Source organism: Salmo trutta, chromosome 27, assembly GCF_901001165.1.
Source record: "Salmo trutta chromosome 27, fSalTru1.1, whole genome shotgun sequence".
NCBI lineage: Eukaryota > Metazoa > Chordata > Actinopteri > Salmoniformes > Salmonidae > Salmo > Salmo trutta.
In genome coordinates this window covers 25816446-25843339 of record NC_042983.1, presented here as the reverse complement: position 1 = coordinate 25843339, position 26894 = coordinate 25816446, and the positions used below count along the sequence as shown (strand labels likewise).

Here is a 26894-nt window from a genome sequence, read left to right as displayed (position 1 = left end):
TCAGCTTTGCACATCTGAATTTGGGGATTTCCTCCCATTCTTCCTTGCAGATTTTCTCAAGCTCTGTTAAATTAGATGAGGCGCGTCGGTGAACAGCAATCTTGGTCTTTCCACAGAATTTCAATGGAATTCAAGTCTGAGCTTTGGCTTGGCCACTCAAGGACTTTCACATTCTTGTTCTGAAGCCATTCCAGGGTTGCTTTGGCTGTATGCTTGGGGTCATTGACTTGTTGGAACATAAATCTTCCCCCCAGTTTAGGTAAGACATACAAAACCTTGCAGAGGACCTAATCAACTGACAATCTCTTATTCATAAAAAAGATATATATAAACTATTGGAACCAAGACTTAAAAATAACTAATATTGTTACAATATGGAGGGAGTGATGGAACATAACTAATGAAATTACAGTTAACGAAACATTACACTTAATCCAGTATAACCTAATTTACAGAATTTATTATATAAGCGACAACATTCATAAATTCTAAAACACAACGATAGAGTTATGTCTTAAGTGTCAAATGAACAATGACTCAATAATTCAGGCCTTCTGGGAATACTATGAAGTACAAAAGTTATCGGTGGAGTTAGAAAGTTGGCTGTCAGAAGTTTTACAATGTAAATGTACTTTTAATCTGTCTTACTGCATACTATAAAACATGGTATATGAGGGTGTGGTGAAATACCCAATGGGTTGGACCATACTTTTCTCATCAATCATTTTGGAAAGACAATTACTTAAACTGGAAATCAAATGATCCTCCATCGTTAAGAGAGTAGAACAATCAAATGCTTTATTATTTAAATATTGAAAAAGTGTGGGGGACAGAGAAAAACAGAATAGCACAATTTGAGGCCATATGGGTTAGAGTCTTATAAGCACTGGAAATAGATGTGGTGGGAACATGTGGGTCTGGGCAGGTGTGATGTCGTTGATGTTTGTGAGCGTCTGTCTGTCGTCTGTGTCTGTATATGTTTATATTGTTTGAAAAGTAGAAATAAAGTTTTTTGTTGTTGATAGGATTCAAGTCTGGGCTTTGGCTGGGTCACTCAAGGACTTTCACATTCTTGTTCTGATGCCATTCCAGCATTGTTTTGGCTGTATGCTTGGGGTCATTGTCCTGTTGGAATGTAAATATTCACCCCAGTCTAAGGTTGTTTGCACTCTGAAGCAGGTTCTCATCAAGGATTTGCCTTAATTGGCTCCATGTATTGTTCCCTCAATCCTTACCAGTCTCCCAGTTCCTGCCGCTGGAAAGCATCCCTATTGCATGATGCTGCCGCCACCATGCTTCACGGTAGGGATGGTGTTAGACGGGTTATGAGCTGTGCCTGGTTCTCCAGACATAGTGCTTTGCATTCAGGCCAAAGAGTTACATTTTTGTCTCATCAGACCACAGAATCGTCTGCCTTATGCTCAGAGTCTTTCACATATCTTTTTGCAAACTTCAGGCATGTGGTAATGTGCCTTTTTCTCAGGATTCGCTTCCGTCTGGCCAGTCTCCCATAAAGCCCAGATTGGTGAAGTACTGTTGAGACTGTTGTCCTTCTGGCAGGTTCTCCCATCTCAGCTAAGGAAATATGTAGTAGAGAGGTCATTGGATTCTTACTCACCTCCCCCGCCAAGGTCCTTCTTGCCCGGTTGCTCAGTTTGGTCGGACGGCCAGCTCTAGGTAGTTCCATATTTCTTTCCATTTTCCAATGATGGAAACCACTGTGCTCTTGGAAACTTGAAATACTACAAATTGTTTTATACCCTTCCCCAGATATATGGCTCATCACAATTCTATCTCAGAGATCTACGGACAGTTCCTTGGACTTCATGGTATAGTTTCTGTGTGTAGATAGGTAAAAAAAAAACATATTTCACCCATTTTGAATTCAGGCTCTAACACAACAAAATGTGGAATATCTCAAGGGGTATGAATACTTTCTGAAAGTACTGTATATAAAGGCTTTTCACTTGTTCAAAACTGAATCAAACATCCTCAGATCAGGCTGTACAGTACTGTATGTACTGAACTCCTCCGAATGCACTGCCACTGACTGAATGAGGACAGAGGAAATTTGTGCTGGGTTATTGTGGACATGCCTGATGAGAGTATAACATGCTGAGCACACCAAATGAGAAGTCAGGAAGGGGGCAGTAAGGCAGCCATGTACACAGCCTGCTACTGTACTGTAGCACACCGGACAGAGACCGACATTTTACACACTTTCACACTAATCTCATAGGACATAGAAATCCAACCACAAGAAAGACTGCATTGAACAACACTTGTGATAATATCTAATCTCTATATACAATTATCGATGTGGTAGCAGCAGTCCATTTGGGCTGTTGAATTGGAGTGCGGAGAAAGGAAGGGCTCCAGCCCATGGAGAAGAGCGGAGGCATATTGACCCAAAGTTCTTGTTCAGGATAACATGATTAAGTGGGAGAGAGCAAAGCTAGAGTCTGGCAGGCAGGCTGGAGGAGATGAGCATTTGTTTCCCATTATCCTCTGGTCTCCTGCAGCAAATGCTCGCATCGCTTCCCCTCCTCCCCATTCTTCTTCATCAGGCCCCCCAGGGAGAGAGCAGAAGAGCAGCACAGCATGGCCCGGCCTGGACAGGATGGGAATGCTATCTCATACAGCCTGAGTACTCTGTCTCTCTCTAATACAGGCTACAGGCAAGGAACGGCCTGTACCAGTATTCAGGAGGGACTCCAAGAGCAGATACAGAGGATGGATCATTTTAATTTCACTGTAATTCATTTCAATGTATACGAGCATTGATGTGGAAGTTGTGACTTACATTTCAGCAGTGTTGTGGAAGCTACTCTGAAAATATACTTTACCAAGCTACCAATTACTTCACACTGGAAGAAGTTAAGCTACACTAAAGCTAGCCTTAAGAAACATATTGTTTAGTTATCTAAAGATACTTTGGAAAAGTAGTTCACTACATCCAAACTACCTCGTGAAAATGTATCTAAATATGAAATGTTATAGACTACAAATTGCAACAACAAATCACTCCAGAGTCAGATGTTAACAGAATGTGTAATATAGCCTATTAAACACAAAAAATATGTTTCAAGTGAGAATTAGACAGGTCTGATGTCGAAAAAGAAAGGAAATTCATGCCTACTTTAACCATATTTTATACTGAACAGAAACATAAATGCAACATGCAACAATTTCAAAGATTTTACGGAGTTACAGTTCATATCAAGAATACATTTTTATAAATTCATTAGGCCCTAATCTCTGGATTTTACATGACTGGGAACATAGATATGCATCTGTTCGTCACAGATACCTTTAAATAAAAGGTAAGGCCTTGAATCAGAAAACCAGTGTGACCACCATTTGCCACATGCAGCGTGACAGATCTCCTTCGCATAGAGTTGATCAGGCTGTTGATTGTGGCCTGTGGAATGTTGTCCCACTCCTCTTCAATGGCTGTGTGAAGTTGGAACACACTTTTTGAGAATTGGAACATGCTGTCGTACATGTGTAACAGTGTAGGTTCCGTCCCTCTCTTCGCCCCAACCCGGGCTCGAACCAGGGACCCTTGCACACATCAACAACTGACACCCCACGAAGCATCGTTACCCATCGCGCCACAAAAGCCACGGCTTTTGCAACGCAAGGGGAAACCCTACTTCAAGTCTCAGAGCGAGTGACGTCACTGATTGAAACGCTATTAGCGCGCACCACCGCTAACTAACTAGCCATTTCACATCGGTTACACATACCGCTCCTGAGCATCCCAAATACGCTCAATGGGTGACATGTCTAGTGAGTATGCAGGCCATGGAAAAACTGGAACATTTTCAGCTTCCAGGAATTGTGTACAGATCCTTGTGACATGGGGTTGTGCATATCATGATGAAACACCATACACGTGGTCTGCTTTTTGTGCGTACGGAACAATTCAGATATCTTTTATTTCAGCTCATGAAACAGACCAACACCTTACATGTTGCGTTTATATTTGTGTTCAGTGTATTTTACATATGCAAAAAAGTAGCGTGTAGTTCCACTACCAAGATTTGAATTTAGTTCAACTACCACCAAGCTACAGCAAAATGTAATGACATGACTAGTTGAACTACATGTAGGTCACTACTCCCCATCATTTCATTTCAGCACCCTGATCTTGTTGTCTTTCTCCCTTAATCTTTTGTTACAGGCTGCTGCTGCACCAATGAATTAACTAACACACCAGTCTCTCTCTGTTGCATGGGGTAATTTAGAATTTCAGAACCATGGACATCAATATAGCCAAGTTGCATTCATTTTCCTTTCCAAGCTTTGCATGCAGTCTCAGAGTATGCTGTTTTATGTCTGTTGAAGAGAGGACATGCCTTTCCTTTACTCTTTATTGTATTGGGGTGGCAGGTAGCCTAGTGTTTAGAGCGTTGGACTAGTAACCAAAAGGATGCAAGATCGAATCCCTGAGCTGACAAGGTAAAAATCTGTCGTTCTGCCCCTGAACAAGGCAGTTAACCCACTGTTCCTAGGCTGTCATTGAAAATAAGAATTTGTTCTTAACTGACTTGCCTAGTTAAATAAAGGTAAAATAAAAATTGCTGCTACACCAGTGATGTAGCTAACCCAGACAGACTGGGCTCTCTCCTTGTATTGCTGCTACACCAGTGATGTAGCTAGCTAACCCAGACAGACTGGGCTCTCTCCTTGTATTGCTGCTACACCAGTGATGTAGCTAGCTAACCCAGACAGACTGGGCTCTCTCCTTGTATTGCTGCTGCACCAGTGATGTAGCTAGCTAACCCAGACAGACTGGGCTCTCTCCTTGTATTGCTGCTACACCAGTGATGTAGCTAGCTAACTCAGACAGACTGGGCTCTCTCCTTGTATTGCTGCTGCACCAGTGATGTAGCTAGCTAACCCAGACAGACTGGGCTCTCTCCTTGTATTGCTGCTACACCAGTGATGTAGCTAGCTAACCCAGAGAGACTGGGCTCTCTCCTTGTATTGCTGCTACACCAGTGATGTAGCTAGCTAACCCAGACAGACTGGGCTCTCTCCTTGTATTGCTGCAGCACCAGTGATGTAGCTAGTTAACCCAGACAGACTGGGCTCTCTCCTTGTATTGCTGCTACACCAGTGATGTATTTAGCTAACCCACCCAGACAGGTGTGGCTCTCTCCATTGCATGGAGTCATCATCCATCTCTGCTCCCTGAAACATTTCACGAGTGATTAATCAATACAGCAATAAAGGTACACACATAAAGGTACACACATAAAGTTACTATATAATCATATAATACTAGAGATTAAGCTACTTGGTAGACCATTATTTATAATATTCTCTTAGCTAGTGACAGATAAACAGAGATTTGAACCTTGGCTTAAAGAAGAGCGGGAATACACAAGTAACAGGAAATATATTTTAAACAAACAAAAAGGGTTCTACAAGCAATTGTTAGAACAACAGGAAAAAGCTTCAAAAGCTTTATCCAAATAGTGCTGGACTCAACTAACAAAATAATAGACAATCTGACCAGAGATATCCAGGACCTTAAGAACCGTTTTCAGTTCTCCCAGGGAGAGGTGGATGTCCTGAAAGAGACTTGCAGCAAGATGACAACAAACTGTAAGTCCTCTTGAGATGACATCAGCACTTACTGTGAATCGTTATTAACAATGACTGGGAAAACAGACTATCTAGAACACAGCTGTCAAACTCCTTCCACGGAGGGACAAATGTCTGTGGGTTTTCGCTCCTCCCTTTTACTTGACTGATGAATTAAGGTCACTAATCAGTAAGGAACTCCCCTCACATTGTTGTTTAGGTCTTTATTGAAAGGAAAAAACAAAATCCTGTAGACACTAAGCCCTCAATGGAATGAGTTTGACAGCATGATCTAGAAGGACAATCCAGGAGAAATAACATTGTTGTGGATGGCATAGCAGAGTCTTCACATGAGAACTGGGCCGAGTGTAGAGAAAGTAAGACAAATTATTACTGAAAAGCAGCAGATGGATCATACGAAGATTGAGGTGGAGCACACCCACAGGTCTGGAGAACATGTAACCAGCCTAGGTGACAGACCCAGGCTGATAGTGGTCAAGTTCCTCAGGTTAAAAGGACAAGATGGCTGTTCTGTATAGAGCCAAAAACTTGAGAGGAACCAACATCTTCCTCAACATTGACTTCTCTGAAGCTGTGCATCAAAGATGGAAATAAGTTATTCAAGCTATGAAAGCTTCCAGAGCATGGGAACATTGCTTACATCTGCTACGACAGGCTCACTTGTACACCCTCCCTCCCAAAAGCCTGGGAGGTATGAGAGAACTAATCTTCAGGGTCAGTAGCTTCAGCCGAACATCACACACACACTTACACTTAGAAATAAGGTTCATGAAATCAATAACTTGCTAACGTCGGATAAAATTCATATACTGGCCATCTCTAAAACTAATTTAGATAATTCCTTTGATGATACAGCAGTAGCAAATCAGGGAGGGATATAACATCTACAGAAAAGACAGGAATACCTATGGGGGAGGTGTTGCTGTATATGTTCAGAGCCATATTCCTGTATAGCTTTGAGAGGATCGTTGTTGAAATGTTGTTGTTGCAGGTTCACCTGCATCATCTAAAGTCTCTTCTTTTAGGGTGCTTCTATAGGCCACCAAGTGCTAATAGTCAGTATTTGGATAATATCAGTACAATGCATGATAGTGTGTGTGAGGTTAACAGAGAGGTCTATTTTCTGGGTGACATGAACATTGACGGGTTTGCAGCTAGCTGTCCTCTCAAGAGGAAGCTTGTAACTGATGTCTGTAATATGACCCAGGTTATCACCCAACCAACTAGAGTTCATACTAATAGTGTTGGATCTGTGACATCCACTTGTATTGATTATATCTTTGCTAATGCTGCAGAGCTTTGCGCCAAAGCAATTTAAGTTTCCATTGGCTGTAGTGACCATAAAATTGTGGCAATAACAAGGAAAGCCAAAGTGCCAAAGGTTGGGCCTAAAGCAATTCATAAGTGATCATACAAAATGTTTTCTCAGGACTCTTTTGTTGAAGATGTAAAAAATGTTGTTGGTCTGATGTGTATGAGGAATTGAATCCAGATGCAGCACTGAAAGTATTTGTACAATTATTTATCGCAATTGTTGACAAGCATGCACCTGTTAAGAAACAAACTATGATAACTCTTACAGGCCCCTGAATTGCTGACAAATGGAAAGAAAACGTATGGTTCAAATAAATTATGCAAAAGAGGAGGCAAACAAGTCAGGCTGCTCAGCTGTTTGGTTGACATACTGCGATTCAAAATTCAAAAGGCACTTGTACATCTGAGCTATCTTTGCTGCAGGTGCATGGTAACAGCCGAACAAGATGAGAAAAAATAAGAAATCTGCACATTGCTCTTGCTAGTATCACCGCTACTCACCAAGCTTTACGCATCGGCCTATACGGCCTTCATAAAGTTTGGTGAGGAGCAGTGATACTAACAAGAGCAGTGTGCAGGTTTCCTCTTTTTTCTAATCTTGGTTGACATACTGTGAATTGAAAAGTTTTGTGACTAAACGTAACAAAAAGAAGGAACAAATTATATTTTATATTACCAAATAAAGATAAATGACAAAAATCACAATGGGAAAAGACTTTGAAGTACCTTCAATTATATAATGGGTAGAAAACACAATTAATCTCCATCGTTCATTGAAGTTGATGGGTAATTTAGAATAAAACCTTGCCAATCATTTCAATGACTATTTCACTACTAAAGTGTAAATGACAACATTGAACAATGAACCATCATATTTTTTTATTAAATATCTAATAATGACAAAGAAGGTTTGCTGTTTTGAGCCACCCCTATTTGCTATACCTTTAACTGAAGCCTAAAGGAGTGTGTGTTCCCACAGGTGTGGAATGAAGCTAAAGTAATTCCCTGCCTAAAAATAGTAAAGCACCCTTTGCTGGCTATAACAGCTGCCCAATCAGTCTACTGCCTGTTTTTAGGAAACTGATGGATAGGATTGTGTTTGACCAAATACAATGCAATTTTTTCAGAGAACAAGTTAACTACTAACTTTCAGCATGTATATAGACTTGTACTGCACTGACTCAGATCATTGGGTAAAATAAATGGATAATAAAACGATAGTTGGAGCTGCATTGTTAGATTTCAGTGCAGCCTTCAATGTTATTGATCCAAAAAATGTTTAACTCACTTGCTATGGCTTTACATCACCTGCCAACACATGGTTGGAGAGTTATTTATCTATGATCCAGACTTACTAACTCATACGTATGACTTACATATCTCATAATAATGACTTACTATCTCATAATAATGGGAAATCAAATTGTATTTGTCACATGCTTCGTAAACAACAGGTGTAAACTAACAGTGAAATGCTTACTTATGGGTCCTTTTCCAACAATGCAGAGTTAAATATAAAGAAAAATAATAATATTAATTGAAATAGTGACACAAGGAATAAATACACAGTTAATAATGAATAACAATAATTCATAAAAATGACACGGCTATATACAGGGAGCACCAGTACTGAGTCGATGTGCAGGTGTACGAGGTCATTGAGGTAGCCATGTACATAGAGTAGAGCAACAGCATTCTTGTTAAGTAGTCTTATGGCTTAGGGGTAGAAGCTGTTCAGGGTCCTGTTGGTTCCAGACTGGTATAGAGATTCTGGATGGAACAGGAGCTCGGCCCTAGTGATGTACTGGGCCATACTCACCACCCTCTGTAGAGCCTTGTCTTGCAGCTTCCGTACCAAGCGGTGATGCAGCTGGTCAAGATGCTCTCAATGGTACAGCTTTAGAACTTTTTGAGGATCTTTTCAGCCTCCTGAGGGGGAAGAGGCGTTGTCACTTGCTCTTCACAACTGTGTGGGTGTGTCTGGACCATGTTAATTCCTGCGTGATGTGGAAACCGAGGAACTTGAAGCTCTCAACCCGCTCCACTGAAGCCCCATTTATGTGGATTAGGGACTGCTCACCCCTCAGTTTCGTGTAGTCCAAAATAAGCTCATTTGTCTTGCTGATGTTGAGAGAGAGGTTGTTGTCCCGGCACCACACTGCCAGGTCTCTGACCTCCTCCCTATAGGTTGCAATAGGTTGTAGGACTTCGGTGATCAGCCCTAACACTGTCACATCATCAGAAAGCTTGATGATTGTTTTGGAGTCGTGCGTGGCCACGCAGTCGTGGGTAAACAGGGTATACAGTAGGGGACTAAGTACACACCCCTGAGGGTCCCCCGTTTTGATTGTCAGTGTGGCAGATGTGTTGTTGCCTAACCTCGCCACCTGGGGGCAGCCCGTCAGGAATTCCAGGATCCAGTTGCTCAGGACCCAAGCTCAGTCCTAGGGTCCTGAGCTTGGTGATGATTTTGGAAGGGACTATGGTGTTGAATGCTAAGCTGTAGTTAATGACATCATTCTTACATAGGTATTCCTTTTGTCCAGGTGGGTGATGGCAGTGTGGAGTGCAACAGAAATTTCGTCATCTGTGGATCTGTTAGGGAAGTTTGCAAATTGGAATGGGTCCAGGGTGTCTGGGATGATGGTGCTGATGTGAGCCATACCTTTCAAAGAATTTCATGGCTATAGATGTGAGTGCAACAGGGCGATAGTTAATTAGGCAGGTTACCTTGGCGTTTTTGGGCATGGGGACTATGGTGGTCTGCTTGACACAAGTTGGTATTACAGACCGGGTCAGGGATAGGTTGAAAATCTCAGTGAAGACACTTGCCAGCCCGGTCAGCGGAGGCTCTGAGTACGCGTCCTGGTATTCCGTTTGGCCCTGCGGCCATTGTGAATGCCCAGCTAGCACATAATGTTCTGAGAACCATATGTTTCTTAAAGCTTGGTGAGACCGTGGTTGTCCTATGGTTATTTTGAATACTATCTTCCCACAACTTTCTGGGAATGGTGCAGGATAGTTGCGTGGCTTTGGAACATTCTCAGCACATTTAATTAAGAAACTTGACAAATAAAAAAAATGTAAATCTTGGTATTTCATTACTTAACAGAACATTTCCTAAAAGTTCCAACATTTTGTGTCAATTCTGGTAATGTTCTAGGAATGTTCTCCAACTGCTGTGACGTTAGGAATGTTCTCAAATAGTTCAGAGAACGTTAAGAAACAACGTTCTTCTTTGGGAATGTCAGTAATTAAGCATAGCATTTCTTACAGGTTTCCTCGTGGTTCTATTTAAAGTCATGCTCTCAAATTGTTCTGAGATCATTAAGAGAACCTTCCATAAAAACCACAAGAAACATTTAGTAATGTTCAGAGAACGTTCTAAGAATGTTATTTAAAAAATGTATACATTTTGTTCTCAGCATCAACAAAACTCTATCTTCTATCTTGTTAAGTGATTTCAGGTTTGTTGCTAATACCCACTAATTGGCCACACCTGATCTTAACGACTGCTTGTTTCCTTTGAAATGGGGTCTTTTTGAATAGACTAAAATTAACATTTAAAAAAACATTGCATGCTAGCTCCATCCTGATGGCACAGTGGACTAATTCCATGGATAAAGAATAGAAGACCATAGGTTTAAATCTCACTGATGGCGTGCCACAATAAAAAAAGAAATGTGTTTGCATGATTAATGCCTAAGCAAATGAATATCCATGTATCCTATCTGTGATTGGAGTTGAAAACTGTTAACATAATCTAGCAGTGTTTTTAAAAGTCTTACTGAAACATATTCTCAAATAACCAATCATTTCTGTTCTCAGAACGTCAACAAAACCTTCCAGGAAAACCGGTCAGGAAATGTATGGCTTTGTTCCCAGAACTAATGGGAAACCAAATACAGTGAGGGAAAAAAGTATTTGATCCCCTGCTGATTTTGTACATTTGCCCACTGACAAAGAAATGATCAGTCTATCATTTTAATGGTAGGTTTATTTGAACAGTGAGAGACAGAATAACAACAAAAAAATCCAGAAAAACGCATGCCAAAAATGTTAGAAATTGATTTGCATTTTAATGAGGGAAATAAGTATTTGACCCCCTCTCAATCAGAAAGATTTCTGGCTCCCAGGTGTCTTTTATACAGGTAACGAGCTGAGATTAGGAGCACAATCTTAAAGGGAGTGCTCCTAATCTCAGTTTGTTACCTGTATAAAAGACACCTGTCCACAGAAGCAATCAATCAATCAGATTCCAAACTCTCCACCATGGCCAAGACCAAAGAGCTCTCCAAGGATGTCAGGGACAAGATTGTAGACCTACACAAGGCTGGAATGGGCTACAAGACCATCGCCAAGCAGCTTGGTGAGAAGATGACAACAGTTGGTGCGATTATTCACAATTGGAAGAAACACAAAAGAACTGTCAATCTCCCTCGGCCTGGGGCTCCATGCAAGATCTCACCTCGTGGAGTTGCAATGATCATGAGAACGGTGAGGAATCAGCCCAGAACTACATGGGAGGATCTTGTCAATGATCTCAAGGCAGCTGGGACCATAGTCACCAAGAAAACAATTGGTAACACACTACGCCGTGAAGGACTGAAATCCTGCAGCACCCGCAAGGTCCCCCTGCTCAAGAAAGCACATATACATGCCCGTCTGAAGTTTGCCAATGAACATCTGAATGATTCAGAGGACAACTGGGTAAAAGTGTTGTGGTCAGATGAGACCAAAATGGAGCTCTTTGGCATCAACTCAACTCACCATGTTTGGAGGAGGAGGAATGCTGCCTATGACCCCAAGAACACCATCCCCACCATCAAACATGGAGGTGGAAACATTATGCTTTGGGGGTGTTTTTCTGCTAAGGGGACAGGACAACTTCACCGCATCAAAGGGACGATGGACGGGGCCATGTGCCATCAAATCTTGGGTGAGAACCTCCTTCCCTCAGCCAGGGCATTGAAAATGGGTTGTGGATGGGTATTCCAGCATGACAATGACCCAAAACATACGGCCAAGGCAACAAAGGAGTGGCTCAAGAAGAAGCACATTAAGGTCCTGGAGTGGCCTAGCCAGTCTCCAGACCTTAATCCCATAAAAAATCTGTGGAGGGAGCTGAAGGTTCGAGTTGCCAAACGTCAGCCTCGAAACCTTAATGACTTGGAGAAGATCTGCAAAGAGGAGTGGGGCAAAATCCCTCCTGAGATGTGTGCAAACCTGGTGGCCAACTACAAGAAACGTCTGACCTCTGTGATTGCCAACAAGGGTTTTGCCACCAAGTACTAAGTCATGTTTTGCAGAGGCGTCAAATACTTATTTCCCTCATTAAAATGCAAATCATTTTATAACATTTTTGACATGCGTTTTTCTGGATTTTTTTGTTGTTATTCTGTCTCTTACACCAATAACCCTACCATTAAAATTATAGACTGATAATTTCTTTGTCAGTGGGCAAACGTACAAAATCAGCAGGGGATCAAATACTTTTTTCCCTCATTATACGTACATTCCCACAACTTCCAAGGAACCAAATATGCTAGCTAAGTGTTAACCTGTTTAAAGGTCTTACTCACATTGGCTACGGAGCATGAGATCACACAGTCGTCCGGAACAGCTGGTGCTCTCATGCATGGTTCAGGGTTGCTTGCCTCGAAGCGAGCATAGAAGGCATTTAGCTCATCTGGTAGGCTTGCGTTGCTGAGACACTCAGACTCCACCAGAGTCGGCATAATAGGATTAGCGGGATTTCTTATAAGCGTCTGGATTACTGTCCTTAAAAGCGGCATATCTAGCCTTCAACTCAGTGCGGATGTTGCCTGTAATTCAAGGCTTCTGGTTGGGCTATGTACGTACGGTCACTGTGGGGCAGAGTAGTGAGCAGAGCGGAGCAGAGCGAAGAGCGTAGCGTGCCCAATTTGCTTGGAGCGGGAGCGAGATTCCCAAAGGCTGGAGCGTCGTCCTTCTCGCCCGCTCCAATTTCACTTCAGTAGCGCTCCAGTAGCACTCACTTCACGAGCTCAGGGCATGCCTGCCCCAGCATGCATTTGTAGTTAATTGCGTGCTGCTATAGCCCCTTGCTTTAGATACTGTCATGCAGTTTGCTAAATATTATCAAAAATAAATTGATAACACAGGTGTTAAACCAAGGTGAGGGAGTGCTGGGATTTAGTGTCCACAATTAAAGAATCATTGTGGAATCTGAATCGACACGTATCCCAAAAGCATGCTATCTGCACATGCTAAAAGAAAGGAAGGAGGTGGGTAGATAACTAAGTGTGTCATTAGAGTATTTATAAACTAAACATCAGATCTCTTAAACGTTTTGTTAATTTCCTTTCTATTATCTATACTATAGGCCATAATTGATTTTGGCCCAATAGGCCTGGCATATTACCACATTCAAGGAGCTTTCCGTTTTGATTGGGTTATTTTGTCTAAAAACCTTAAGGCCTACCTACAGAAATATACAAAAAACAACTCTGCATCTCTGCCCAGCCTGGCAAGAGAGGTCAAAAGGGTGTTAAGCATCCTCAGTGGCTCTGCAAGTGTGGTCGGCTCTCCATGCACCATCGCATGAGCCTGAAGCCACAGATTGGCCAAACTGTTGTTTCTAAAAATGAAAATGATAAGTCATTTTTTATTTAATTTGTATTTAAATGCTGAGGGCTTTGTGTCCCTACCAGCCTATTGTGTCGCACTTGCAAATGCTTCACAATGTATTTCTTTGTAGCTATAGCCTTGAAATCATTTAAATAATATGGTCTAAATACACATTTTTAATGTTCCGTGTCTGGCTCCTGACCTATTTAGAGTGTTTATATGCTATTTAATATGACATGTAGCCTATTTGAAATGATGTTCACTTCTTACATTCACCTTTTCATGTTTATTCAAATACTTTTCATTCAAATCCATATGGTTTGGTTTCAACCAATTGGTAGGTCCAGGTATCACAAAAATAGATGGGTGTTGGTTAAATTGTGATTTTAATGAATGGAGCGCAGAGTGGTTTTTAGTGGAGCAGTAGGAAAGCATATGGTGCACAAGCACCACTACCATGAGTGATGAGCGGGACTTTCAACAGCTCAACTCCGCTCACATGCTCTGCTGTGGGGACGACATCGTTGATGCACTTGACTGATGTGGTAAACTCCTCAATGTTAGTGGATGAATCCCAAAGCATATTCCAGTCTGTGCTAGCGAAACAGTTTGTAGCTTAGCATCTGCTTCATTGGACCACTTCTGTATTGATCATGTCACTGGTACTTCCTGTTTGAGTTTTTGATTGTAAGCAGGAAACAGGAGGATATAATTATGGTTTAATTTGTCAAAGGGAGGGCGAGGGAGGGCCTTGTCTGCATTTCTGTGTGTAATGACTTACTATCTCATAATTATCACTTAGTATCTCATTATTGTGATATAGAATCACATAACTATGACTTACTATCTCATAATTATGACTTGGTGTCTCATAATAATGACTTACTATCTCATAATTATAGCCTACAATCTCATAATAATGACTTACTATCTCATAATTATATCTTACTATCTCAAACTCAGTCAGATGTTTATTTTTTTGGTGGCAGGAACGAGCTTCCATAATTTAGAGAGGACAAATCTGGTGACAGACAGATCTAAACAGAGTGCATCTATCCTCTCTGCTCATGCAGCCTCTTCCCCTTGCTCTGTCTGCATTGTTAACATGGTGTTATCTGTTGCCAGGATTCCATCAGAAGAACTGGAAGAGTGCCCGCTTTTTACAGGTGGTTTGGAATCCATGTCTGAGTCACATGGAGGCCAGTGCTGGGTCAGGGCACTCTCTTCTGGGCCAAGTTGCCATCTGACCTTTCCCCGACCTTGCACTGGACCTCACAGAAGCAAAACCAGGAAAACATACAATGGATGGAATACATTTTATACCCGTTTTTCACATGTTGAGCATGTATTTTGTCCTACAAGCCTCACTATGCCTCTATGAGGCTTTGCTGAGAAAAGCTCCACTAAAACATTCTCCTGTCCCCCTGGACATTTCAGGGATAGCACACACATTGCCCCAGTCTCCCCCATTAGGGAGAAGGGAGCAGGCAATAGCATGGTATCACATTACATCAGACTGGAGTGTGTTTATCTGAGAGGGAGCCAGGCCAGTGAACACAGCATAGGCTCTCTCTCTCTCTCTCACTCTCTCTGCTGCACTGCCCTTTGTTAGGGCCAGAACAGCACTGTGCTACTGCTATTGCATCAGGGACCTTTTACAACTATTTACTACATAGAAAACACACCATTTAGTTTCTGCTCATATCGCTAGTGCACTAAGCTCACAGAGAAGGATATTTCTCACCAGAGGAGCAAAGGAATGAGGGGAAGGGGGAGATTTAATAGAAAGAGAAGGGAACATGAAGACAACAGTGTCCGTAGCTTCTAATTTATGTTAGCTGTAAACACCCATATGATTAGCACCCATTGGGATTGGATGATTGAAACAACAATACTGATGGACACAACTTTAAAGGAATATAACTATCCCAAGATGACAGAGAGATCGAACCATAGAGATACAATATAATACTATTTATTTCTGTGGATCGAACATCCAATATGAGCGTTCTCTCCCATGCCATCTGAGTGTCCTATCTGAGACTGAGACATACAGTACATTAGGAGCAGTTATCAGGGCTGATAGATGACAGGGCTGATGAAGAGAACACAGGTCCCTAATGACAGACAGGAAATTAGATGTGACAATGAGGGCTGTCTCTGCCCCAACACTTTCAAACAGAAACAGCAGCCGTCGTATTTGAGCAGACCTCCTGAGGCCACATTACCAGGCTATCAGTTAGACCAGGCAGAGACAGAGCAGAACAGCCTTATGATGAATAGGATCATCTCAGCATGCCCTCCCTCCCGTGCTCAAAGGCTCATTCTGGATTAAAAGACACTCATTCAATGTGATTATTAATCTTGCTAATTGTGACACTCTCCGTGTCCGAATACCTATACTTGAATCCTAAATTGTAGGCTGTTTGAGTATGCAAAAAAATACATTTGCAACATTTTGAAAATCGAGTATACTTTAAATGCCAGGATGTCATTCTCATTTTGGCTTTGACAACAGCTGATCAATTAGATATGGGAATGTGCTACCAAAATCAACGAATAGCTGGAAACAATGCAATCAAGCATGAATGTTTGATAGTATGTGAATTTTATACTAATTTTGTCTCTTCATCAAGTAGAATTCGATGCACACTTTTCCACAATGCATTGGAAGAGATGCGCTGCAAGTGATAGGCCCTAGTTCATTTCAAGTAGCAAAACAACAAAACTAGGAATACTTAATTGGGAAGATGTCGAATAGCTAAGCTTATGAAAACAGAAGACAGAAGTCTTTTAAACTAAATACTTAACCATCTTTTTACTTCTGAATGTGTCAGGACTGGGGACTCAGAATGTTGCTGCTTTAATGATGTTATGTTATTTAGGCCTTTTGATTTGAACATATAGATTGTTTAAGTTTTAGTTTTGTAGGCTAGGCTACCTATTTAATTTAAGGATCAAGCCTTAGCAGTCATTCTGATCTCTTTCCCAATGATCAATGCTTTATTATGTTTCTGTCCAGCGGTTCTGACTTTGTGATGCACACAACTGTCCATGTTTTTCCGTACAATAGCCTTTTGATTTGAACATTTGTAAAGTTTTGGTGTGTGTACTATTCTATTTGATTTAATTAATATGTGTTACAGCACTTTGGTTTCACTGATAAATATTTGTTATCTGTTTCAGTCTTCAGTCCCATATAGCCCATCTAGAAAACAGTAGATACAGTTGGCTATGGTATAGGTTGAATGTGATAGTTTGCCTATAACCAGCCCGAATCGGCTTACAACTCCATTCCTATTCTATTCAGAGTTTAGCTAAATTAATAGAATTGGAAATGAGATATTATCAGTCTGGTTACTGCCATGCATGTCTGGTGAATTTGGAAAAATCCACCTGCACTCTGCCCTCCCCACCTACTCAGCCAGTCAGGAGCCGCTACTGCGCTCTGGCTGTGTATGCGACGATGAGTACATAGTATGCAGTTTAAGTATGGCTATTCAGACACGGCCAGTGTCTAATGCTGATGGAGAAAAGGTGGAAAATATGCCCCACAATATTGAACGCTGAGATGGTAATCTGTACTATTACGGAGTGAACCAAGGATCAGATCTATTCAGCAAACTTGATAAGCAGTGTCGAATAATGAGACCTGCTACTGAATCAATAAAAAGTGGATCAACTTGAAGTAGGACACTTCAAGCGAATTAGAGTAAGAGCAGGCAGAGGAATGTGATTTCAGATAAACCATCATGAAGTCACACAGTTGGTCCCTTTCAGCATTCTGAGCATGTCTCCCCTCCCTCTATTTCAGGGGAGAGAGAGCTGGAAAGATATAGATCCCTCCTCAGCTGGAAGACTCCTCCCCCTGCCAGCGTCGGGGCAGCAGAATGGCACCGTGTTGCTTAGCACCAGGGAAGAGAGAGGCATAGCAGAGTGAAGCGGCAGGCGCCAGAAGACTGGCATATGCTGCTCCCCATCAGGCGTGGCAGTAGAGCGGGCATGAAGCTGGGAATGAGACACCACATGTGTCCATCCCTGGCTGTTTCTGAAGCAGCCTCCTTAATATAGACCAGTGGTTCCAAAATTGTGGGGTCGGAAGGGGGGGCGTGGAGACCCCCCCTCCACTCAGTCAGGCTTTCAACTTACTCTTGAAAGTTGTAATAGTAGAATGCACAAGGAGCAATTTATAAATTGGGTAGAGCATCATCAGTTTTCCTCTTGTCATGTCAGCCATTGTATACCTTAGAGAGCTATTCATAACTTGTCAGAAATGTCCAGATCAACTAGCCCATGTCAGCTAATGATTTTTAGCTAGGTTTTTTAACCCATTGATTTTCTTGTAATGTTTGACTCAGATATCACATGAACACACATAAAACTTGACTAAATGTGTATATTAAAACTGCAACATTTTCTCTCCACCCCATGGAAAATACAAACAGACGTGACACGCAGGGGGGAAAGTGGGCTGAGTGAAAAGGTTTGGGAACCACTGATATAGACCACAGGGTGCATGTGCATGGTTTAACATAGAGACTACTGTATTCACACAACATGCTCCTATCAGCTAATGTCAACTATCGGAGCTCAGCAAGTATTGTTTAAAAATGCTGTAGAAAATCCTACCAAGAGTGGGGTATAAATGAATCAATTCTGAACACAACAGTATCCTAAAAACACCCACAGAAAGTCTCATTGCAAAATAGTAGTCTGACAGCCTATCCTGGTTGGTAAAGCATGGCACAAACCTTAGGAGAAAGAGTCCCGACTGGAAATGTTGGGGAAACAGTTATTTGACATCCGGGAAGAAGACACCATCTCCCTGTCCCAACTTTACAGCTTTCAGCAGCAAATCAGCTATTGAGTAATCCATTCCCATTCCTAGGAAAGGCTCCACAGGTTGCCGAGAATAAACACAATGTCTTCTCACTCGAGCTATTAAACATTTCATACTGTTACACAATCATATCCGTTTTCATTATCTAAATGTGACTCTTATGCAATTGTCACAGGCTGGGATTTGTTGAAGACCAGGAGTAAACCATGAGTCTGTCTCTAACATGAATCGGCCCTGTGACTCATCCTTCCATATCCAGCAGACTCCGTCTCTGTCTAATAATGCCTCCAGGGTGCACTGGGACTGTACTACCAACCTGGGACAACCATCCATGCACACAACAACCAGTTTACATGTCACTATTCAAGATCAAATCTTCTCACAATTTTTCTCACTGGTTTTTTTCGCTCCAAAAGTTTCCACAAAAAAGGTCCATTGCATTCTATAGTGAATAACATGGAAAAGTGATCAAATCAAAAACTTCTTGAGAGCACATGAGCTCATGGTGCGCAACATTTCTATAGGCTATGCAATTGCATTAGAAAACAGTTTATTAAAAAGACAAAGATCCCATCAGCTTTCTATAGGCTAGGCCTACTATATTTATTTCTCAACTTTCCTAATATTAAGCACATTGCTTCGCTTTACAACAGGAGTACAGGCTACCTGGCTGGCATGAACATTTGCTATTTAAGTGCATATATTACATGTTTCTCCCCTGCTCTGAGACAGGTGCATGAAAATTGTCTATTCTAAATCAAAACTAATTTCACACATTATTTAGTATATGTAATGACAAAATAATTAGATGCAGCAACCTTCCGGTTACTGGCCCAACACTCTAACCACTAGGCTACCTGCCGCCCCGGTGTAGAGCCTAACTGGCATACATAGGCAGTGCGTGAGTTTCAAGATTGGGGAAGAACATTTTCACCAGAAAAATACACCTTTATAATAAAGCATTACATGCATAATCGCATTTGCGGTCATTTTTGAGAATGGCGTTTTCCCTCTGATTGCATTTTGGAACATTTGCGCTTACAGTTTACTGCCGTGTGTGCATTGCTGCACTTATAATGTGAAGAAATAGCCTAATAGTTTATCAACATTTTAGGCTAAACATTCTGATCTGTTGCACCAGCCTCATGGCTTTTAAAATATTTTTTGATGCGAGTGGTTGCATTAGTTTGATATTTAGCGAATCCCACAACTGTCCCAGACTATGTTTGGAATACTTATTTCTCGCACAGAAGGACAAGTTGACCAATAGAATAGGTCAACTTTTGTACTATGGGGGGAAGTATATTGACCTAAGATAGTGCTTTGCTGTTTGTTTGGCCTACTCATCTTGTTGGCTGACTCATCAGTTCTTCTAACATCTTCAATATGCGCCTCGGAATTTGATTAGGCACACCGTTGCGTCTCCAATGTGTCTGTCTTCACTTATAGCCTACATCTGAGCTGAGATGCCTGTGAGAAGGATGCCTGTGAGAAAGACCCGATCACATGACAGGCAATGGTTAATAAGAATTGAGATATCTGAGAAAGCCATGTGACTGTGAGGTGTTTCGGAGCACGTAGACGGGAGAAGGGAATTATAATTATTATATTCAGCTCAAGGACACAACGGCCACTGGCCGCAAAAAGGCATGGATTTTTTTAGGGGGCATTACGGCCACACAAGGGGGATGCTGCCGGGAAATTCGAGGCATTATCTAGTGCTTGTCAAATTGCGAATGAGAGACTGATGAAGTGTGTGCAGCCTGCACAAAAAACAAACCAGAGCTCATGCGTTTCATGCAACTTTTTTCAAATCATCATTAGTCGAATCATGCAGCCTTAGAATGTATTACAATTCTAAACACATAGCCCAACTTTTGTATCATAACTAAAGTTGCATAAATAACTCTAAATTAAGCAGAATAGCTGCATGTGCGCACCCCCTCAGAAATTGTTTGGAGAAAATATCCTTTCTATTTTATTCAGCTATGTTCAATTGTATTCTTCATACTATAAAATAATATAAAATAATGCCACGGAATTTTAAGCAAATCCTGTCTGCTAAATGAACTGGTGTAGCCCACAGCCATATGGCATACCAGATCAGGGCCTAACATAAGGACAACTCAGCGTATACTTCTTCTGAAATAGACCACATTTTCTTCATATCATATTTCTATATTCTTCTGAAATAGACTACATTTTCTTCATATCATATTTCTTTAGAGCTGTCTAAAATAAACAATGGATTTATTGTGATGGTGTAGGCTATATTAAATGGATTTATTAGACTTCTTAAATTGTAGATGTTCCAAAGGTCTGCATCAGTGGCTTGAAGGCTATGCGTGAAAGCTAGGAGGCGAAATGTGTTTATGTTAATTAACGGTCAATTACCGTGAGACCGGCAGTTATTTGCTTGACAATCACCAGCTGACAAAATTTCATGACCGCCACAGCCTTAATCCCTCCTCACACTTGAGACTAAAAATCTGCATTTTTGTGTGATATCACATTAAAAAAATGCAGTAGGGTGAACTCACGTTATAGAGGATGTCCACCCATCCCTCCATGGTGATGCACTGGAAGACGGTCAGAATAGCAAAGAGGATGTTGTCAAAGTTGGTAATGCCGTAGTTGGGACCGATCCAGTATTCCTGACACACAGTTCCATTTTCACAGGTCCTCGCTGGAGCCTCCATACCACAGGGGAACTCTGCTGCCTGCTCACCTGAGACACACACAAACGCAACAAGGTAAGTTCTGTGCGCAAACATGCAAACACAGACGAACATGCTTACAGTAGCTCCCAGAACTATAGGCTGTAGCTCAATACATCATTTATATCAACTCTACATATGCAAGTTATAGCAGTTACACAAAACACAGGTGACTAAGATTTCATAGCGATGTGCATTGTGCATACCTGTATCAGTCCTGAAGCAGGTCCGGTGGAACTTGCCCATGTAAAAGTCCAGGCCGATGATTGCGAACATGAGTATAGCGAAGAAGAGCAGCATGCCAATCTGCAGCAGAGGCACCATGGCTTTCATGATGGACTTTAGAACTACCTGAAGACCTGAGAGAGAGACGACAACATTCTCACTTTACTCTCATGTTGTAGTTTTAACACACATCACAGGAGAGACCCCAAATGGCCCTTTAAGTTCCTTTATTTAACATTTCTGGTTATCAGAATGATATATGATGACATGAACAAAAATGAAATACATAAATACATGTTTTAACGCTTAAATGACAAACTTCAAAAATGTACATATCCAAACAGAACATTGTTTCTCCTTTTTCCAGTGATTCCAAAGTCATTGTACTTACTAGGGATTCCAGACACCAGTTTCAGTGGCCTCAGGACCCGTACTGCCCTCAGAGTTCTCAAGTCAAAGTCTGCTCCCACTGTAGCCAGCATCCTGGTCACAATCAAACAGACAATCAGACTGACGATACTACAATCTGTACCACTATCCATGATTAACATACAATATATCATTTACATTATGAACGATTGAGGAAATTCAAGCGCTTCAATATAACATTCATTCCCATCTCCAAACATTACATTCCTGAAAACAATGAGGAATGATTCCTTGTGTATTTGTACTACCATTATCTAGCATTTCACGCCAATGTTGAATTTCTCCAGCATTCATGAAGGACTTGTATGTGATATAAGTCTAATTATAAACTGGGTGGTTTCAGCCATGAATGCAGATCGGCTGACACCCATGGTATATCAGATATAATCCCATGAGTATGACAAAACATTTATTTTTACTGCTCTAATTACATTGGTAACCAGTTTATAATAGCAATTAAGCACCTTGGGGGTTTGTGGTATATGGCCAATATACCACGGCTAATGGCTATATCCAGGGACTCCGTAATGCGTTGTGCATAAGAACAGCCCTTAGCCGTGGTATATTGGCCATATACCACACCCTCCCGTGCCTTATTGCTTAAATGTCTCTGAAAAAGACGGCCTATGTATTGTATTACCTAATACTACAGGGGCTATCATGCGCTTTGTGTCAGACACTTATGTGTAATAGAGTATCAGCGGGGTGGTTTAGAATACATTACTACACCATCTGAAGCATCTACCGGGAGAGAGAGACAGTGTGGAGAGTATGAATGATTTCACATGGATGTTGATATGCAGAGGGGGCCTTGACACAGAGAGTGAATACACAGCAAATTTGCTAATTGAATTTTTACACCCACAGTGTTACATTTGACATTTTCTTATAAATATGTGACTCTCAAAATAGTGTTAAACTAACACTTTTCAAAGTGTTAATAAACTAACACCCCGAGAGTGTTGGGACCCTAACACCAAGGACGCTGCAAATGCTGACTTAAATAAATAAAAAATGTTTAGAGCTGATGCTGTTAACACTTTCTCAGTGTTAAGGAATCAACATCTGTAGTGTTATAGTAACTAGGTTTGAGGTGTTGTTTTAACACTGTATGGTGTAAAGCCTTATTTGCATATTTATTTCCCAGAGTGCCTTTCGAGTGAATTTTAGAGGTACCAGTACCGCCCATGACTGAGTTTGCTAGTGACAGAGACATGATTGTTGCATTCCATGGCTTTCAGTCCTGTTGCCTTCTCCAAGTGAGTACCTAAGTGAATGTTTTATTATAAAAAATGTATTATATATGACAATATATCGCTTTTTTTTCACAATACCATACTTCGACATCCCAGTTTTACCCTAACACAGTTTGTCTGAAACTCCTGGTTTGCAGGCCAGATTGGCAAATCACATTATGCTGGCTCGCAAAGTGTTATATAATTCCTATTTGCATCCAGCCAGAGTTCGGATAGCCAACAATTGGAGCTTTAAATCCCCTGCAACTAAGGTTAGAATTACTGCTAAGGTAGGGAAGATTGATAGATGACACTACCTAAACCATCTAAACTGGAACAACCATCTCAATAAATAAGTCCTACCACTTACAGATGGGATTAGTTTACAGAAATGTATGTTATTTATCTTTGTGTAGTGTAAGATCAATTAATCCATGTGCATGCAGAAACTTGGATATATGGCCAAAAACAAACTATTCTAAAAAGCAACCTTCCACAAAGCATGCTGGGAAATATAGAGGCCCCTCCCATGTATTTTTCACTTTGAGAGAGTTAATGGAAATTAACTCAATACAGTCAAGTAACACCACCACACGGTGTTGATTCCACTGTGATTCAAATAACACTTCATTTATTAACTGCAGGGGGTGTCAATTTCAATCCTACTGGGGTTAACCACTATAATCAACACTGAGATTTGAACACCCGCAAATTTGCTGTGTAGCAGCTCACTAGAATTAACTAATTCAGATCCTCACTTTCCCTTTAGATTTCAGATGAAGAACCATTTCCTCATTCTCCTGAGGGTCTGACTGCATAATCAAGACACTTCTGCCTAAAACCTCACCCCCATCGTAAGAGGATCTGACTGCACTCTCACAGTCACACGGATGAGAGGATGGGAGAGAGGAGAGATGAAAGAGAGAGGAGGGGAGGGAGGAGAGGGGAATAGCTCCAGGGGAATAGCTCCATTGCTCAGCCTCTCCAATCTGAGGGAGGGGGCAGCAGAAAGCATGGGGGGGGGACAGCAGAAAGCATGAGGGAGGGGGCAGCAGAAAGCATGACGGAGGGGCAGCAGAAAGCATGACGGGGGGCAGCAGAAAGCATGAAGGAGGGGACAGCAGAACGCATGACGGGGGGGCAGCAGAAAGCATGAGGGAGGGGACAGCAGAAAGCATGACGGAGGGGACAGCAGAACGCATGACGGGGGGGCAGCAGAAAGCATGAGGGAGGGGACAGCAGAAAGCATGACGGAGGGGGCAGCAGAAAGCATGACGGAGGGGACAGCAGAAAGCATGACGGAGGGGACAGCAGAAAGCATGAGGGAGTGGACAGCAGAAAGCATGAGGGAGGGGACAGCAGAAAGCATGAGGGAGGGGACAGCAGAAAGCATGAGGGTGGGGACAGCAGAAAGCATGAGGGAGGGGACAGCAGAAAGCATGAGGGAGGGGACAGCAGAAAGCATGACGGAGGGGACAGCAGAAAGCATGAGGGAGGGGACAGCAGAAAGCATGACGGAGGGGACAGCAGAACGCATGACGGAGGGGACAGCAGAACGCATGAGGGAGGGGACAGCAGAAAGCATGACGGAGGGGGCAGCAGAAAGCATGACGGAGGGGGCAGCAGAAAGCATGACGGAGGGGACAGCAGAAAGCATGAGGGAGTGGACAGCAGAAAGCATGAGGGAGGGGACAGCAGAAAGCATGAGGGAGGGGACAGCAGAAAGCATGAGGGAGGGGACAGCAGAAAGCATGAGGGAGGGGACAGCAGAAAGCATGAGGGAGGGGACAGCAGAAAGCATGACGGAGGGGACAGCAGAAAGCATGAGGGAGGGGACAGCAGAAAGCATGACGGAGGGGACAGCAGAACGCATGATGGAGGGGACAGCAGAAAGCATGAGGGAGGGGACAGCAGAAAGCATGAGGGAGGGGACAGCAGAAAGCATGACGGAGGGGACAGCAGAACGCATGAGGGAGGGGACAGCAGAAAGCATGAGGGAGGGGACAGCAGAAAGCATGACGGAGGGGACAGCAGAACGCATGAGGGAGGGGACAGCAGAAAGCATGACGGAGGGGACAGCAGAACGCATGAGGGAGGGGACAGCAGAACGCATGAGGGAGGGGACAGCAGAAAGCATGAGGGAGGGGACAGCAGAAAGCATGAGGGAGGGGACAGCAGAAAGCATGAGGGAGGGGACAGCAGAAAGCATGACGGAGGGGACAGCAGAAAGCATGACGGAGGGGACAGCAGAACGCATGAGGGAGGGGACAGCAGAAAGCATGACGGAGGGGACAGCAGAAAGCATGACGGAGGGGACAGCAGAACGCATGAGGGAGGGGACAGCAGAAAGCATGAGGGAGGGGACAGCAGAAAGCATGAGGGAGGGGACAGCAGAAAGCATGACGGAGGGGACAGCAGAACGCATGAGGGAGGGGACAGCAGAAAGCATGAGGGAGGGGACAGCAGAAAGCATGACGGAGGGGACAGCAGAACGCATGAGGGAGGGGACAGCAGAAAGCATGAGGGAGGGGACAGCAGAAAGCATGATGGAGGGGACAGCAGAACGCATGACGGAGGGGACAGCAGAAAGCATGACGGAGGGGACAGCAGAAAGCATGACGGAGGGGACAGCAGAACGCATGAGGGAGGGGACAGCAGAACGCATGAGGGAGGGGACAGCAGAAAGCATGAGGGAGGACATAGAGATGTTGGTGTAGCTGCTAGTGAATCCAATTACTAATGGCTAAAGAAAGGTTTCAGCGTTAGCTAAAACACAGACTGTTTTTAGAATAATATGATCATGAAGTATACTTCATAGTAACCAGAATAATTTACCTTGCTTTGTGATTACTATAAAATGTGTGCCACTTTAGGACTCTACTGTATGCAACAAGGATGTGATACCCCCAGAAAATAGGTTAACATATGGAAAGTAGGAGTGGGGTCTCTGCCAGTATAGTTTCACTGCAGGGCGGTGAAACCTAGAATTGTTTTGGTTCTTTCCATTAAAACTGACATTTCCTTCCCTTTCCCCTGGATGTGAATTAATCACAGCCTACTAAAACACTCCCAGCTGGGATTACCTTCATTACAAAGGAAAGAATTAGGAAATGAAGTGAATCTCATTTTCCCCACATCAACTAGTACGTATCAGACTCTAGAAAATATATGGTAAGGCTGGAGAGGAGATGGCCATCATCTCTTGCTTATGGCTTCTCCCAGTGAGATCACCCCGTCTCCTAGCATGATCTGCCTTGCTATTCTAATGTTCCAGACTGCAGCTGGCATCCTGAAATATAGATCACTTGTCTTCAGTGAAATCAGCCTCCCAAGACTCCCTCTCCTCTCATCAGAGCACTTTGCTTTTCTGCCTGCCTGCCTCCCTCCCTGTTTGCCTGCCTGCCACTATAGAAAAGACAGAAAGCCTCAGGACCTGGTACATGCTCCCAACTGAACCAATCCCAACATGAGGCAACACACTGGTATGACCAACACCGTGGTCCCTGGTATGGCCTCATTTTCAGGGCGTATATTGTAGCTTTACAATATATTGCTTTAACATTCCAAAAACAGGTTTGAGATGACAATGAATGAAAAAAGTTCAACACCAAACCAACCAGGACCTATCTGACTCTGATATCACTGGGGTTTAAGTTCTGGCTGTGTCACTGCTTCAGCCACCAGAGAGAACAAAGCAGGTGTGTGTGTGTTTCCCCATATTCAAAGTGGCCAGCATGGGTCAGAGGACACAGTGCAGTGAGAGGCCTACACTTGGCTGCTCTCAGGGGGCTTTCTTCAAGCGGGTCAGAGACTCTTTCTGCCATCTCTCTATCTGTACTTACGCCTGCCAGCAGATAGAGCAGACAAAGGGGGCACAGTGAGGGCAGTGAAAACACAGCGCCAGCCAAA

General features: G+C 42.6%; 1 protein-coding gene across 1 annotated transcript in view; it reads right to left on the bottom strand.

The window, feature by feature from the left end:
• cacna1ba (calcium channel, voltage-dependent, N type, alpha 1B subunit, a) overlaps nucleotides 1-26894 on the bottom strand; it is a 173609-nt gene that overhangs the window by 91809 nt on the left and 54906 nt on the right. Inside the window, exons 4-6 of the mRNA XM_029717478.1 lie at nucleotides 21713-21804; nucleotides 21303-21455; nucleotides 20920-21107 (exon numbers count right to left, since the gene is read on the bottom strand). Coding sequence (XP_029573338.1) covers nucleotides 20920-21107; nucleotides 21303-21455; nucleotides 21713-21804 — 433 coding nt within the window. The remainder of the gene's footprint in view (nucleotides 1-20919; nucleotides 21108-21302; nucleotides 21456-21712; nucleotides 21805-26894) is intronic.